Source organism: Cyclopterus lumpus, chromosome 7, assembly GCF_009769545.1.
Source record: "Cyclopterus lumpus isolate fCycLum1 chromosome 7, fCycLum1.pri, whole genome shotgun sequence".
Lineage (NCBI taxonomy): Eukaryota > Metazoa > Chordata > Actinopteri > Perciformes > Cyclopteridae > Cyclopterus > Cyclopterus lumpus.
The window spans coordinates 20074766-20091552 of NC_046972.1; the positions used below are offsets into that span (position 1 = coordinate 20074766).

The 16787-nt window shown below is 42.6% G+C and overlaps 2 protein-coding genes across 2 annotated transcripts in view; one reads left to right on the forward strand and one right to left on the reverse strand.

Moving 5' to 3' along the window:
• Positions 1-16787, forward strand: part of LOC117734190 (synaptotagmin-2-like) — a 50920-nt gene that overhangs the window by 5889 nt on the left and 28244 nt on the right. The gene's annotated exons all lie outside the window — the stretch shown is intronic.
• Positions 7001-16787, reverse strand: part of LOC117734187 (protein phosphatase 1 regulatory subunit 12B-like) — a 57869-nt gene continuing 48082 nt past the window's right edge. The window contains exon 7 of the mRNA XM_034538357.1: positions 7001-7076. Within this exon, the coding sequence (XP_034394248.1) occupies positions 7044-7076 (33 nt within the window). The 3' untranslated portion in view covers positions 7001-7043. The remainder of the gene's footprint in view (positions 7077-16787) is intronic.

Below are 16787 nucleotides of genomic sequence, written 5' to 3' on the forward strand. Positions count from 1 at the left end.
ACGAAGGAGAAGCTCGTTTCTGCCCCCATAAACAGTTGCTACGTTTCCGTCTCACTGCCTGGGGGGTGGGGGGTGGGGGGTGGACGGCTGAAACGTGAGAGCTTCCCTCTACTTTGCTGATGTAGCTGATTCACATTGCGTAGCGTGGACTCTCTCTCTCTCTCTCTGCTTCCTGTGACTAGGTCTGATTGTGTCTCTCGCCATGTGCAGGAGTAGTTGAGTCAATTACACCTTCGCCAGACAGATGTTTGAACTGTTAAGTGTGTTTGCCGCGGCACATCAGAGCGTGTTTGCTTCTGATTTGCACAGAAAATCACGACCCCGTGCTTTGAGAAACGATAAGGGCGAGGAAATGTGTTTTGTCACGCTGCAAGCAAAGGTGGTTGCAACTATATTGTAAACGTATTCATTCACACCAAACGTATCGGATGCTCCAAATGATTGTGTTGGAAAACAGGGGTAGCATATTTTTTTCTTCTCGTCGGTGCATTTGATTGAAAGATTAATTTCTACCTGTTTAACATGTGCAGGTTTTTGTCTTCCCTTTATGAAAGAAGTGCGAGATGATCTAACCTTGGAAAAATCTATTGAAAATAAATAATTGCTACAGTCATGTCTTTCGTCCTTGAAAGAGCACACGGTTCACTAGGTGATGCCTGGAGGACAATGCTGCCTTTGACTATGGACAGTTGAGAATGGAGTCATGAAGGGAAAAGAGAGAAACACTGTGGCGTGCGTGTGCACGCGCGCACACGCTTGTGTGTGTGTGTGTGTGTGTGTGTGACAGAGACAGAGAGAGAGTGGGAGAAAGCGGCAGAGTATTGTAGTGTGGGTGAGCTGCAGTGGGGATTTGGAGTGCTGCATTGAGCTGCATAATTAATGGTAAGGGGGTGGAGCTAAAGGCGGAGATAACTTGCCGTGAAGAACGCTGCAATTCTACTATAAACAGAGCTACCTCTTCTCTTTTTTTTTTTTTGGGAAGGGTTGAATCACTCTTGAGTACAGACCACGGTACAAATGATATGTCGACGCGGGACTAGGGAGGCTCACTCTGTTGTTTGGTCCAGCTCTGAGTCCCGGTCCCATCTGCTCCCCCCGGCCCTCACAGCCAATCACTCTCCACCGAGCTGCGTACCACAGCCAAATGCCTCAATGCTGGCTGCACGGCTCTGTTAATCATCCAATTTGTATCAAAGCAGCTTCCTATATGACACATCTGGTGTAACTCAGCTAGTCTGTCTGAATTGGACCACGAGGGTGGAGGGGGGGGCTTTATCCTGCAGGATGCAGTTATATTTAGTCATCCCTTTCACAGATTCTAGGTTGTTGTTCAGTGTTGTCTACATGGTGAGATTGTGCTGACTGCTTATAAAAGGGAAGCCATTCTTACACAAAAGAAACGCTGTTTTTAAGGCTCTTTGTGTTCTCAGACAATCTCTATTATTCTCTCCTCAGTTTTATTTTTAAACACATTCTGCATTGGAGACATCTATCTGCCTTTTCCGCCATCCGTTCAGCTCACACATAAAACAACGTGCATATATTTTCAGGTATGCACATGCATGCACATGACAAAGGTGCAGACAGGATGTGTATAGGTAGCATGTATTAAATGCATTCAAGGCTTTAGTATGTATGAGTGTGTGGGTCTACCTGTTTAGCTCCTCTGTCTCCGGGGCGGTATTGCCTGGGTGGCAATCACATCTATATCACGCCGCACCGCTCGCACCCCCTGTCACCTAACCTCATCATCACTGTAGCTGCTCTGAGTTCTTGACATCTATTCTGCTGCAACATGCCCAGCATTCATGTCCTCGTTGCTTCATGTTACAGCTCTGTGAAAACCAAAGTGTTTTTTCAGTGTTATCCATACGTTGCATTGAGTTTTTATTTTTTTTATTTTCTCAAAGCAGAGCCTCTCTTTGTTGAGAGGTGTCTGCCAAAAGCTACTGTGGGGATGTGTCCTTGTCAAAGGGGGCTGAGGGATCGCACAGAGGCTTTTGAAATGCACACTGTGTCGGCTCCAAGTCTTTCTATCCACAAGCGAGGAGGAAGCTGGTAATGACGGCAGTTTCATCCCAGTACCCCCAAGAGCCACGAAATCTCACTTAGATTACAACCTCGACATTATCAGTGCACGTAGAGGCGAAGACAATTGAACTTTGAAGATAAAAGCCCAAGGTGCATCCTGTAGCTGCAATATAAAGCTTGTTTCGGAGCAGTGATTCAATCGGTCTAAATAACGATGGTGGACTGCCAAGAGTTGTCTTAAGAAAACCCGCCTTCAGGGTTTCAGTGGGTTCAAAGGTTTTTGAATCTATTTTTCCTCCCTGTTTTTCTTCTTCCTTGTCCATCCCAAAAGGCTGGAGAAGAATCTGAAGATTTCTTCTGCTTCGAGAAACAACACAAAGCCTCTAGAAAAAAAAAATATATATATGTGTTTTCTGTCCCCTGAAATCTTAGAGATGAGGAGACATTTTCTGTTTTCTTTCCCTCTGCAGTCCCACAGGGATCTTCGCCGTGGGAGAGCAAAGCGGCATTTATTAGCTTTGCCAAGTAAGAATTTGCCCACGTGACATTGAGGACGTTTGAAGCAAACATCAAAGGAAACATAAATATAACTATAACTTAGATACATGCTTTGAAATTGTTCTGCGTGTTTCATACTCGGACATTTTCTTAAAATTAGGTAGAACTGCAGGCGGCGGCCGTGATGAATCTTATCATTTTGTTGTTCCGCGCAACCGGCGGGCTTCTGTGAGCCGTGCTTTTTTCTGGTTGTTTATAAATCAAAAAGGTATGCAAGAATTTATGTTTTGCAAAGAGATAAGCAAGAAGAAGGGAAAGAGAGGAGGAAGGAAACTACTTTAGCTGTTTGTGTGTAGGTGCTCAGCATGAAGGCTGCTTCTTTTCTCTGAGTTTTATGAGGCCAGTGTGCAGGCGAAGGACACGGCATACAGAATGAACAAATCCCTGTGAGTTCTCCTGAAAGTAGTGTCACCTGTGGTAAGAGTGAGATATGACAATGAATACAAGTTCAAAGTAAAAAGCAAAACATGTATTACTCATAAAGTACTGAAATATGTTGTGCTGACAGGCATGAGTCCATTTAAATATGCGTTTTACCAGTAGCGCATGCTTTAGTGTTTGTGGCTTTGCCAAGTCATTTAAGATCAATAACTGTATAACGAATGCAGTTTTTTTTTCCCCACTGTAGTTTGTTTTGCGACTTGAACGAACAACTCGAGTTGTGCGAGTGGCAGGTCACTTATGGTGCTTTGTAAACCTGAAGGTGCTCCACAGAGTGTCGGGCCGTCCTCCCCACTCATTCTCCACTTAGGTCATTGTTGCTGCTGCCATCCCCAGAATAAAAGGTACCATTTGTATTCAGCAAACCTTACTTGAGTCAGAATGCAGTTGAAAAGAAGTGTCAGTAATGAAAAATAACTAAACGTTGACTAGTCCAACGTCTAAAGTTTTTGTGTTTTGGTTTTTGTGATTCGGCAGCAGCCAACATGGACCCATCTTGCAGATTCGATCTCTCCGAGAGAGAGATTATTGACTTGACAGCAGATTGGTTGGCGTCTCCAAGAAACGATCAACTTGTCAGATGGAGGGTTGCGAAATCTATTTCCTCCATGATAAGGCTGGTAATAGTTGGAACCAGCACGGCGGACACGAGATTCATTGTGCTATATTGATCAAAAATAATTGCTCTCGTATTTTGGCACAGTTTTCCAAGTCCACTCACAGCATTGTTATCTGAAAAGCTGTTCATAAATAAAATACAATTGCAATCTTCATCTGGAGAGGTTTCTTGAATCATTTCACAAAGCCTCATGATACAGAGATCCACTGTGATTCTTTTGGTTGAATAAGAAGGCTTTTTGAATCGTTGCATGGCTGTGGTAAGTGCCAAGAGCTTGCATGGGAGTGGCTGGATAATATCTGAAAAATAGGTAAACAAAGGTGGGGTCCGGGGGGGGGGGGGATGTATCCTCCTCTATGCTGGAGGGAACTACGCATTAATTTGAAGCACTGGTGAAGCGCGGCTGTTGCTGAGTCTTAACGTTTTCTCTATTTCTCATATTTATTTCTTTAGTATCGAGTTCTTGCCCTATGTTCTTTCAAATACTTGCTCTTTTAATTTGAGAGACTGACTCATCAATTTCATGGTCAAATTTGGTAATGATGTCCCTCAAAACCATGTCTGCATACTCAATTAGCCTCTACTTGCGCTTGAATTTGTTCTGCTCAAACTGTATGCCCGCAATCAGATATAATGTTGCTTGCGCTCCGGCTTCAGCCCCTTCTCCTCACTGCTTCTGCGTCCACGTGAAACATCTGCTCTTGCAGATTTCGTTGTGCAAACACCCATTCAACATTCCCCGACCTATAGAATACCAGGTGTAGTGTTGACTAATGAAATGATCCCTGCCTCGTTGCGGGGGTGCGTTCACCGGGCGGTTGTTCTTTAACCGGGCATATCCACTTCTGCCCTCCGAGGCTTTATTATATGGACTTCCCTTGCTTTCATTATGACTCTAAGATTAAAAGGACAGTTAATATTGATATTTACCAGCGAAACACACCCTACGTTTTCTTTGGCACCTGCCAATGCAACACGAGCCATTGTATGTGGCTATATGACCACAGCAGCATACAACTACAATGAGCAACAGGAATAGGCAATCAATAATGTTATATACCATGGCACCCAGCCCTCAACTCACAAAAACATAGCAGAGCACTACAGCTCTAATATTAACTGTGCATTAAGCTAATGTTAGAATATTAGTATGTTAGTATGTTCAGTTTAAGCTCAGAAGGGAACTCCAAGACTACTTTATAGCTACAGCAATAAAGTAGTAGCAATAAGAAGAAGGGGCTAACCGCGGTGGTGACATCTTGGTTTTAGCTAACGTTAGAAAGCTAATGGCTCACTCTGACGTGGATTATTCATCCTTGTGGGCGCAGGGCAAAGTATAAAAATGAGTTCCAGTAGTTGTTGCTGGTGTAGTTACTGTAGTAAAAGTTCAAACTGCCATTTTAATCCTTGGTGGGTGGGAAGTGGATGAACTCGGTTCTGCCAGTGATGTTCTCAGAAGGGAACACAACCGCAAAGAGGCAGGGATCCTTCATTGGTCAATTCTACTCTTTGCATGTTGGTGTATGCATTAGCTTTACTACCGTTATCAAATATCTTCCTTGCTGATGCTGTTTAAAGACATCTCTTACAATATGCATATTGAAATTCAGTTACCAATCTCACAAATAGGAAACACACCACCCCTGTGTCACTCAAATATCTTTTGTGTTCACCCTTATTCGCTGCCATCACTGATAACCTGGATTTTTCTTTTCCTTTCTTGTTTTCGGCCTGACCCCTCTCTGAGATTTCTCCTCTCGAGTCTGCCACTTACAAGCAGTGGTCTGTCATACTTGACTCTTTAGCCAGCCCAACACTGGGGACACATTGGACGAAACAGCTTCAGCCAACAGTCAAAATCCTCAGTGGTTTTTAAACTGAGGGACGACAAGCATATTAGCCTGTATGTTTTTTTCAAATGGAGCTCTGAAAGCGATGTGCATCCCTGTGTATCGTCTGCTGTTACGTAAACCTGACTGCTGTAGAGAGTCTTTCAATGCAGTGCAGGGTAGCGTTTTTATCTAGGCCATTGCTGGTTTGTGCCCCCTCACTGAAATGCGTCAAAGGGGCTGTGACAGTGAGCCTGATAGTTAGTTTTATTTTGTCTCAGACGTTCTTATAAACACGGTGGGCAACCCGTGTTTAGCTCAGGAAATTCACAGTGGTGCAGGGACAAAACACTCACCAGAGATGTGGACACAGCTCCAACTTGGTCATGCATCCTAAACACAACTAGTTATTCTGGTGGTTTGGGAAGCCAAAGATGGATAATGTCCTCGTCGCTGCACTACGGGCCCCAACGGGTGAGTTGGGGTGCCTGCCGGGGGATATTATTGACCTTTAAAGTGTGTTACACCATGTGTCACGGTGGAGGCACGTTGCTGTCAACACTGTCCCCGGGACACAGTGGAATTAGCATTGACAAGGACCATCGAGTGGAGGCCATTCAATTGACTTTACCACATTGGGGAGAAAAAGGAGACTTTTTTTTTGAATTTTTTATTTACTGATAAATATAAGTGATGAAAGAAGTGATCATCATCAGATGTTGACATGTTGATCACCAGATTGTTATATACTCCATCACAGGTCAAATGAATTGAAAATCCTGTTTAAAGGAGCAATATATGACATTTAGAGCGTTAATATAGCAACAAACAAACTACCTACCTGAACAGAGAATGAAGTCGCTCTCCCTCTGTGTGTGTTGTCACCCGAGCTTCTTCTTGCTTTGTGGACACAGTTGGGTTGGCTGCGAGTGTTTTTAGTGCATATGAGGACAAGGTAGGGTGCCCCACTGGCTAGCTCATGGCCGCAACTCTGCACTGCTCTCATATGGCGGTTACAGCTGCTTCCTCCCCTCCGGTTCCCCCTCAGGTTAACACCGTTAGCTCTCTGTTAGGACTCAATTAATTGTTTAAATGATACGTTTTTTCATGTACAAAAGTTCCTTAATGTAGCATCACTTACATAAATAGTCTAGAGTATTTCATGATTCAAGTTCAATTAAAATGCTAACACGCTCATTTTCATCATCGGAGACTTTTCAGTCCTTCGTGAAATCAATTAAAGGAAAAAAAAGAAATGTACCAAAAACTCCCACAGTGGATGTAACTGCATCATTTACTACTTTCACCTTAAAGTTGCAGGATGAGACTCTTTGAATCCGCTGTAAATAACTTATTTCCTGTTTTGCACTTTCCAGTCTGAGCTATTATTTATAAAAAGTGAAATGTAATAGGTTGGAAAATAAGGAACTGTGGAAATCTGACTGCTGTTTGTGAAAAGGGGAACAACTTCTCCGCTTGGCTCCGTCTCAGCTGGCAAGCTTGTTCTCCGACACCACGTTGGCCGGGTTTCCCCGTTGCCTCTGCTGCATGAGAAATGAATGGCCTTATGGGGACCAGCTGATTGTGCTGCTCTCAGTCTGAAAGCACAGTGAAAGTGCGCACCGTCATTACCCAGTAATTTATACATACATTGAAATTGACATTTTCCTCCTTATCTAGTTCGCTGCACGTGGCTGAAAAGTTTAAGAATCTCTCGACAAACGTTCTTTTCATTTATGCAGCCCCGCCGATTTCATATTATAACATGAGGAAATGAATCCAAATTGGAAAAGTTAAGCCGCAATATAAGTCAAACCAACTGTGCATTATGTGCTGGTGCATATTTGAAACTGCCTGTGCCGTCAGCTAAGTTGCCACTCCTTTTTTTTGGTTTTTTTCTTCCATTTCAACCATAATGTTGGAGCATTTAATACATGTAAAACAGAGCCCCAGATTTATGAAGCATTTGCATTGCCAGGGAGTTTGTACAACTTCTCGTGAATGACAAATTCAAAATGAAATTCAAAGTTACTTCATCAGAAATTCCATTTAATTAAGCTTTTAATGGCTGCTGTTGTTCCTTATAGACTCAATCAGCACCACCCACTCATCAGGCAGTTATGAAACGTGGAGCGTATACTGGCCGGGATTATTTCTCCTCCTGTGGGAATCTAAAATCCTGGAAAGATATGTCAGTATTTATTTAATGACACTATTGGATCACATTAAACCCCGCCAGTGCCAGCGGTCCTGGTCCAAATGATGCAATGTTCTTAAATGTGGTGCACCTTATAAGCAAGTGATGCTGTTTGGAGGCACAGTGTTCTTTTCAAGGGGCATTACTTTGAAATTGCTCCAAAGACAAGTCTGTTCTGAGCAACTGGAGAGCAACGAGTAATCAGCTAGTGTGACGAAAGGAGATCAATGCCGGTAATCAATTTAAAACATGTTCAATTGTATAAAGTTGTATTCATAAGACCCGTATTTGGACATTCTAGAGCAGATGCCAGTCAAAGAGCTTTACACAGAGACATCGGGAAATGTAAACACAGCCAATAATTAGACGGATCATTCTTTCAATCGGGTGACTGACGAGACAAAATATTGAGTTGGACGCGCAGAATAACTGATGATAAACGACATAATGAGAACCCGCAGTGACTTTGTTCTCCCGACATATCTGCAGTTTGGGACGTAATGCAGTTTCCTGAACGCTGTTGTGACTGTTGCATATTTTCTAGCAACCCAATGACGTCTGGACGATGCCATCAGTCCTTTGACAGACAGCGAATGCTAATTTTTTACTAAAAGTGCTGTGAAGACAGTTACAATTAGTCAAAAAAAAAAAAAGGTCTAATTTGAAAGTGTCAGTTTGTACAAAATAATGTTCACTTCTCATGTTAGGAAATGGTTGCCAGATGATTGAACTGACGCTATTGAATATTGTGCAGAAGTATGTTCTGAAAATAGCCGGTGTAAGTCACAGTAAGTCTGCGAACTGAAACTATGGCTTCGTCAGCGATTAGTCAGATTTTAGACAAGCCTGCCTTTTAGCCCTAAGACAGCAGGCGTTGCATTATTGAAGTCTGAATATGGGACATTTTGTATCTGGAGAAGGTTACGCTTTGAAACCCCAACGAGGGTGAAGGACCCTCCTCAGCCTTACATCCCATCATGTGGACGCTCAATATTTAATGAGGGATTTTTTTTATTTTTTATACCCTTTTCATCCTTTGGGCCATGTGAATCACACAAGATGGATTCAGAAATATCACCCTGCTCACATGGTGCACATTGGGAAATCACTCTTTCACTAATGGCTTTTGGAAACAGGATGGAGGTATATCTTTGAACAAATGCATGTTTTTCTCGAGTTTCTACATTTTTGACCCAGACACCATTTCACATGCACTTTCTGATTATTTGATTCACAACGGAAATCAACCCTGACTTAAGGATCAATGTTGTTCAACACTCCTGTGCTCACAGCAACCGTTGGCTCTGACAAGCGGCAGATGGTGTGCTATACAGTGATTTACTGCTGCATAGCCGGGGGTGCAGTACTTTTTGTGAGCCTTTCTCCTCCTGAATAAATGATAGAATACTGTCAGTTGGCTGTGTAGGATTTCACATATTGTCAATTTGAGTGGAGAGAGTTGGCGTGTTATGTGTTTCTTCAAGGCTTTTCTGGTTTTAAATTGTTAGGGCATTAACTTGCATCTGTCGGGGTGCAGTAAGAGGTAGAAATTATGGTTATTTTGATAGTGAAACCTAATTTAATGCAATGCAGTAATCCCACGGCTACCTGTAAACTTGGGATTGTTTAGCAGTCATAAAAAGGAATAGATAAATACAAGATTTAACTTGTTTGAAGTGAACTGGGTGACAGCTTTTTGCTTCTGCAGTATGCAGTATATTCACAAAACACCCACATCAAGATCACCACACAGCCCGGTGTGACTGACCTTTACAACTAGTTTACGCCCATGACTCAACTGACTAATTTATGACAGAAATCAAGCATGTTATTTCAAACATGATTTTTTTTTTTTTTAGAGACAGCAAAGCAAAACGAAGGTCATACGGCTCTTTTTAAGGGGTACCAGACAGACGGCACTGGAGGAACACCACAATGCCAGCAGAATAGAAAGAAAGAAAGGAAAACAGCACATGCGCAGCACACATACTTGATTTGAAATCCAAGAAGGAAATAAAATAGGGTATGTATTTATGGACATGTACTTAAAACCTACCATTAGTCCTCCCATTACCAGTGTGACATCCTGCTGGGATAATTTTATGTGACCCTTATGGATAATTCAGTCTGCATTTTAACCAGCAAGTCAAGCAGATTGTGGTAACAATTACCAGCCAGGCCCCAAAACGGTTTGTGTTTTTTAGCCAGCTGACACTGAATGCCAAAAATGTCTGATTGCTCCATTGTAGCACCGTTTTTGGGTACCTCCCACTCCAGTTACTTTTTGCCACAGTGTGCAAAAGGCTGTTGTATGTTAGTGTTGCTGGACAGTGTCGATCCATCGGTTGGTCCACCAGTTTGACTCAGTCATGCTCCCCAGAAGACGGAGCCCAAGTTTTTGGTTGTTCTTAAGCCCATATTGGGTCTTTTTGGGGGCATTTATTGACACATCTTGACTTTTGTTTGTAGTACTAACATTCATTCCACCTACACAATGAATTGTAGTAAGCGTTAATCGGAAAACGTTAGCATGCTAACCAGTACAGTGCGGTTGCTGCGAACATGGTATTACATTACATTACATGTCATTTAGCTGACGCTTTTATCCAAAGCGACTTAGAATAAGTGCATTAAACCGTGAGTCCAAACTCAGAACAACAAGAATCAAGCAAGTACAATTTCTTCAATAAAGTTAAACTACAAAGTACTATCCGTAAGTGCCATTTAAGTGCTACTAAAGTGCTATCGGTAAGGGACATTTAAGTGCTACTACGGCATTTAAGTGCTACCTATTCAAGGTATAGTCGAAAAAGATGTGTTTTAGTTTGCGCCGGAAGATGTAGAGACTTTCTGCTGTCCTGATGTCAATGGGAAGCTCGTTCCACCAATGAGGAGCCAGGACAGCAAACAGTCGTGATTTTGTTGAGTGTTTAGCTCGAAGTGAAGGAGCTACAAGCAGATTGGCAGAAGCCGAGCGAAGTGAACGGGCTGGGGTGAACGGTTTGACCATGTCCTGGATGTAGACTGGACCCGATCTGTTCGCAGCACGGTACGCAAGTACCAATGTTTTGAAGCGGATGCGGGCGGCCACCGGTAACCAGTGAAGGTCGCGGAGGAGCGGAGTGGTGTGGGTAAACACACTTGCTGAACGTTAGCTAGTTAGCAATGTCAATGCAAACGTGTCGTTTTATGCTACGTTTACATGTCGCTGCACGCTCCACCGGACCTACAGACATTGTCACTGAGCCGCTAGCCGGGCTGTGGACTCTTGTTTCATTGGTTCCTCGGGAACAAAATGTTCTCTCTTTAGGAGACACTGTTTAGGTGTTCACAACGTCGACAGCAGTACAACATTTTAATCACTCGCACCTGGTGATGCACTCGCCGGTGCTGTAATTAGTTCCTTACCTGTTAACGAGCTTCCCTGTGCGTCTAACCGTGTCTAATATGGCATGTTACACATATGCAGTTATACAGAGGGACTGTTTAAGAGGTCAACTGTCTTGAAATATAGATTTGTGTTGGTATTGATCCAGTTGACCCTTGCAATAATGATCTTTTAATTGTCCTATTGTGTTAACTGCCCATGTTACACTGAATGGTATATATCTTTAAAAAAAAAAGCATTTTTGGAAAAAGCTGTTGACAATAATCACACCCGACTTTAAGCCTCACAATGAATTCAATTTGGCTTTTTTTTTTTTTTTTTTACAGTAGAGAATAAACCCGTGAATATAAGGGAAAGAATACTTTGATGGCAAAAACATGTGATGACATTTGTGGCTGTTTTGAAAAATTAACTCAAGGAATGGTCACTAAATATGGCCTCCTTCACGTTCATGGCAAGTAGCTGCTTCCAAACTTATTGCAACTGAGTGCACAATTACCGCAGTGTTTGTAACGGCCATCGATTGCTCTTGTCTTCTCTTTCCCTCCTGCCATTGATTGTTGATGCCGCTCTCTGATTACAAGGTGATAATACACTACTGTCTGGCTGCAGGAACGTCCCCACGCCGTCTTGTCTTTTTATTAAAGTCAACAACATTTTGTGTGTTCTTTCATGGATTTATTCAGAAATGTGATTTCATTCAAATTAGAAATAATAATAAAAGTAGAAGTATTGTGCAGCTGATCACTTCAAACATTTTTGGAGTAGAAGCACCGAGCAATACTACACTTGATTTGATTGCTAACCACTCATCCGTGCAATCCAGCGTGCACATTTAAAAAGGAAAATACAATACACATTTTGTGACTAATTAAATTGTATATTTTATGACTAGATGAAGCTGCTGTAATTAAGACGTGCCTGTCGTTTAGAGGCACTTTTGCTAATAGCATGCAATATTGGACTACATTGGCAGTTCTTATTTTAATTTCAATCAGAGATGGATGAGTGAACGTACATGTCTACCTTTTTCTCCTCTTCCCTGTGCTCGTATGTTTCAAAGGTCAGCTCTAATTTAGTTTCTAATGAGCGCTTAATTGAAAATGACTCTCTGTCTACTTCACAGATGATCACAGTTAAATATTGCATTGTTCTTAGGTCAAATCTTTCCACAACAGTTTTTTTTTCATTTTCTTTAATATTTGAGAGATTACTGTTATCCCATATAAAAGGAAGAAGAAAAAAAACATGTCTGTTTGTTTGTTCTACTGGCTTAAGATGCTGCAGTATGACTGATTTAAGTACAGCGTCATTATGCAGCAACGAAAGTCAGATTTTATGTGGTGCAAGGAGAGGTTAGCTGTCACACCCAATCTGTGTTTGACTAATGGCGCAGTGGTTTCCAAGACTTGGACCTGCCTTGGAACAGAGTTTACTGACGATGTGAAGGTGAATGATCCCCATGAGCGGCTACTCTGTTTGCCACTTGCGGCTTGTCTATCGTTTGTCCTACAATACCATTGACCGCATTACAAGGAGCGAGAAAAGAACATCCACCCTCTTCTGACAAGTTGATCACGTTAATAGTTTCATACACAAAACTGCACTCTTCTCATTCCCCCCAAATTATAAATCAGAACATTAAGGATATATATGAAATATAAAAGAATTGTTGTGTTGGTATAAGAAGTATGAGAATTGATCGTTCCTCCAACTATCAAAAGACCTTGAAAGGTATTATGGTTTAGTATTTTAGAGGTCCTGTCCTAAAGAAACAGCAGCTTGCAGAGCCCATCACAAACACCTATTTGACATTTATGAGAGTTTGTTGGCCCCCTGGGGAGTTTGTTGTTGTTCTGGAGCCACACGGCTCTCAGTTTGCACATCATTCAGAGACCTTGAGGTCTGGGAGCTTTTGAGTCTCACTCCCCTTGTCTTTGCACAGATTGTCCTCTTCCATAATTGTCGACCAATTATTCCCATTAGGATAATAATCTGTCAACTCAATGAATGCATTGTACAATTACTTCTGTAAATCGTTGAGTTGCGCGCAATGTTAATGGTCAAAAGCAGGAGGTGAATTGATACATTTAATTATTTCCATAATATTATTTAATCCTCTCCCTGTCGAGTGGGGTTTGTAGTGTTATGTTTCATTCACCGGGCAGGCAAGGAGGGAAGCAATTAATCTGGAATTGTGTGCAGGTTCATACCAGCTGTTGACCATTTCTCTGGGACTTGATGATGAATTGCCTTATTTCTGCACATAAACACAGGTCTTGTCTCTCCGTGAAGCAGGTAGCCGGAGGGAAGTAGGATTTATGGACAGGAGCTTTGTGAAAAAAAAGCACTTGGTTCGAATAAGTGAAGTAAGATCATTGTTTCGGGGAAAGATGATAAGACTGGAGGAACAAAACAACAGGGCAAAAGCTAAACTCTTTCTTGTTGGTATTTATGCTGTGTCATGAGGCGGATGGAGCAATTCCTTGTAAACTGCTGCCAGGCAGAACGTTGAAATTGATTTGACGCAGCCATTTTAAATTTAGCCGATAGATCTGTGGCCCCAACACAATTGTTTTTAACCTGTGCACCGAAATTGAATACGATTTCTGCTGGGCCTAATGCAAGATAGTCCGAAATCATCAGGGTTTGATCTCAGTTAAAAGGGTGTTGGCTCACAGTCCTTTGTCTGCCCTCGCTATGTGTGTACTGTGGGTGCTCAGCAGAGCGCTAAACACACTTACACTAAAACGGTGCACTCAATAACGTGCAGATCTGTGCCAGGTGTGTCCGCAACAACCGCTGCTGTATTGTGTAAACAAATGAATCAATACACCCCACAATTGACTAACCCCCTGTCTAGACACCAATGGGTTGTAAGAACTAAATACCCCTGAATACAAACTCATAAGCAAGCGTCAACGTATTCAAGCAATCAGCTCGAAGTCTTGAATAATAATTCCCAAAGCAAATATTACACTCACTAAGCTGTCAGACCGCTTAACAGCCATTGAGTTGCGGTGAGGTGCAGCAGTGCTTTTACTGGTAGTTCTGATAGCTGTTAGCTGTTAGTGGTTAGCGGTTAGCGGTTAGCCAAATACGCTGTCCAAAACAATAAAAGAGCCACAGAGCAGCAGCCAAGAGGAACTCACTCAGCAGTGTGTGTGTGTGTGTGTGTGTGTGTGTGTGTGTGTGTGCAGGTAGCAGGTAGCTATGTTAGCTGTTAGCCAAACACTCTGCAAACTGTCTTTTTCCACCGCAGAGGAGTGCATGGGTGGCGGGGGGGGGAATGGGGGGGGGGGGTTGCAGATGCACTCAGCAGTAGTGAGGAGTCAGCAGGCTGTCAGCGGCAGTAAGTATAAAACGGGCAATAAAAGGTGTTTTGTGTGAGTCACCGCATCTATACGAGAGGTCCTTGAGCATGCAACCGCAACTGGCCACCCAGAAGATAACGCAATCCGCGGACAGACAACTCTCACTCACTCACTCGCTCGCTCGCAAAAGCACGCGCTTGGCCGATCGCGTGATCCTCCTGGCAGAGATGATAATACTAACGGTTGAGGACGGGGACAAGACCTTGAAAGGTATTATGGTTTAGTATTTTTTACCTCATGGCCTCTGAGGTTTTTCATTGGAAGCAACTGTGAAAGGGTGAAGACATTTATTGGAAGAAATTTGGGGATGGCGATTACAAATCAGTCAAAACGATCAGATTCCACATACGTGAGTTATGCCAAGGATATTGTAAATATGTGCTCGATGTCGGGAAGAGACACAGTATCACAGGTGGAAGATCAACATATAAGGAAGTACGACACAGTAATTCAAAAAAGAGGACAGGAGGAAAAGTAATGCGAGTAAAATATACAGCAGCAATTCAACCGTTACTTAGGATGCTGCATTAGCACAGATGGCAGAGTGGAGAGTAGCAAGCTTGGTTAGCAGCAAACTGATCATGCGAACCGAAAATCACAAAATTACAAAACAGCTGTATTTATTTGGACTCAGACACAAAATGGTGGATGCGACGATGTCAGTTAAGCTGCTGTGGAACTCGGCCAGTAGGGGCTGCTGCCAGCAACAGATCTTTCCACCGAAACCAACTGCTGGAGGCAGAACAGTAGAGGAAGCCATTTTTATTCCCTCATATTCTTCGCGGGGGCCATATAATGACAGCATGATGTTGGTGGGATTACAGATGAAGCAGCGGAGGGCTGGGGAGAGCTGAGGATCTGCCCCAGGCTAAGTGACTCTTTTCAAGAGGGTTACTTTTTATGAATCGCCATAAATACATTCTGTGTCAGCTATGAGAAAGTCACGAATCCTGCACATCACCAGAAATAGATGCTTCTTATGAATATTATTTAATGTGCGCTTTCAAATTCAAATTGACCACTTAAAGAAGCAGTGTGTAGGATTTTGGGGGATCTATTGGCAGAAATACAATAGTCGTTATTATGTTTTTTCGATGGTGTGTAACCAAGAATCGTTGTGTTTCAGTTAGCTTAGAAGGAGCCCTTCATTCCCACATCGGCAGCAGGTCCTCTTCCACAAAGTCGCACCGCCATGTTTCTACAGAGGGTCGATTGCTTCTTCACGTTACCTGGAGGCCACCGTAGTTCTCCCACGCATTTCGCAACCAACTCAAAAACCCCTGAGCTCCAGTTACTAAATCCTACACACTAAGTCCTACACACTGGTCGTTCAAACTTAATAAATGTTTGATGGACAGCACAGTTTGTCTCTCTTGTTTCCGTACTGGCTGTATCAGAGCGTGAAGAAGCCAAAGTGTCATCAATTGCTTGTTTCTGCTGACTGTAAAAGACTCCCACAGTCAGCAATCTGTCATGTACGCAACCACCCATCACGCTCTTCACCTCTCACACTCGAGGAAACTGCACGGACAATAAACAGTAAAAAAAAAAAAAAAAACACGGCAGCCTCCACCCCCCCGATTCATATTCAGAAAAATGGTGCAATGTGCGAATTGATGAAGCTTTTCACCCATAAATCATTTGAAACACTTGCCTTATTTTCTCAATCAGCGTCTTACTTGTGATGGAATATATATTTCGCCATCATTGCAACAGTTTTGGTTATGAGAGATTTCTGTATTTCTGTCTTCAAGTGTGCGGGGCTTAGATAGAAATAAGTAATGTCACATACTTTTGTGCTCCATTTAAGATTCAGCAACGGCAAACCTCATCCACACAGTCCCGATGAATACGTTGTTAATAATAAATGAATACTAAACATGTTGTCCTTTGCTTGCTGCTTATTTAGGTATAAATATTCATTAGTATGGAGACATATCTAAAGGTCCAGTGTGCAACCAGTTAAAGCCTCTCCTGTGTGCCAGCAGTGAGGATTTTAGGAATAAATGCTGCAGCTCCTCAAGATCAACAGAGGTTAACTGTGTTTGGTTTTCCACCCCGGGAGACCAAAACAATGGTGTCCACCCTGTGTTTCATAAACGGCTCATTCTGAGTTTAACGAAAAACACAACGAGTCTTATTTTCAGGTGATCATACACTAAAGAAAACATACTTTTAAAATATTATATTCCATATCTGCTCCCGGCTCCCCCCTTACATGTTATACACTGTTCCTTTAAGACTTAATATGCAAAGCGAATCCCTGACCTACCTGTGCACTGAGATGTGACGTTTGACCAAGCTTAAAGAGGAGCTGCTTTATAAAACTCCACGTAAGCGTCACAGCCAT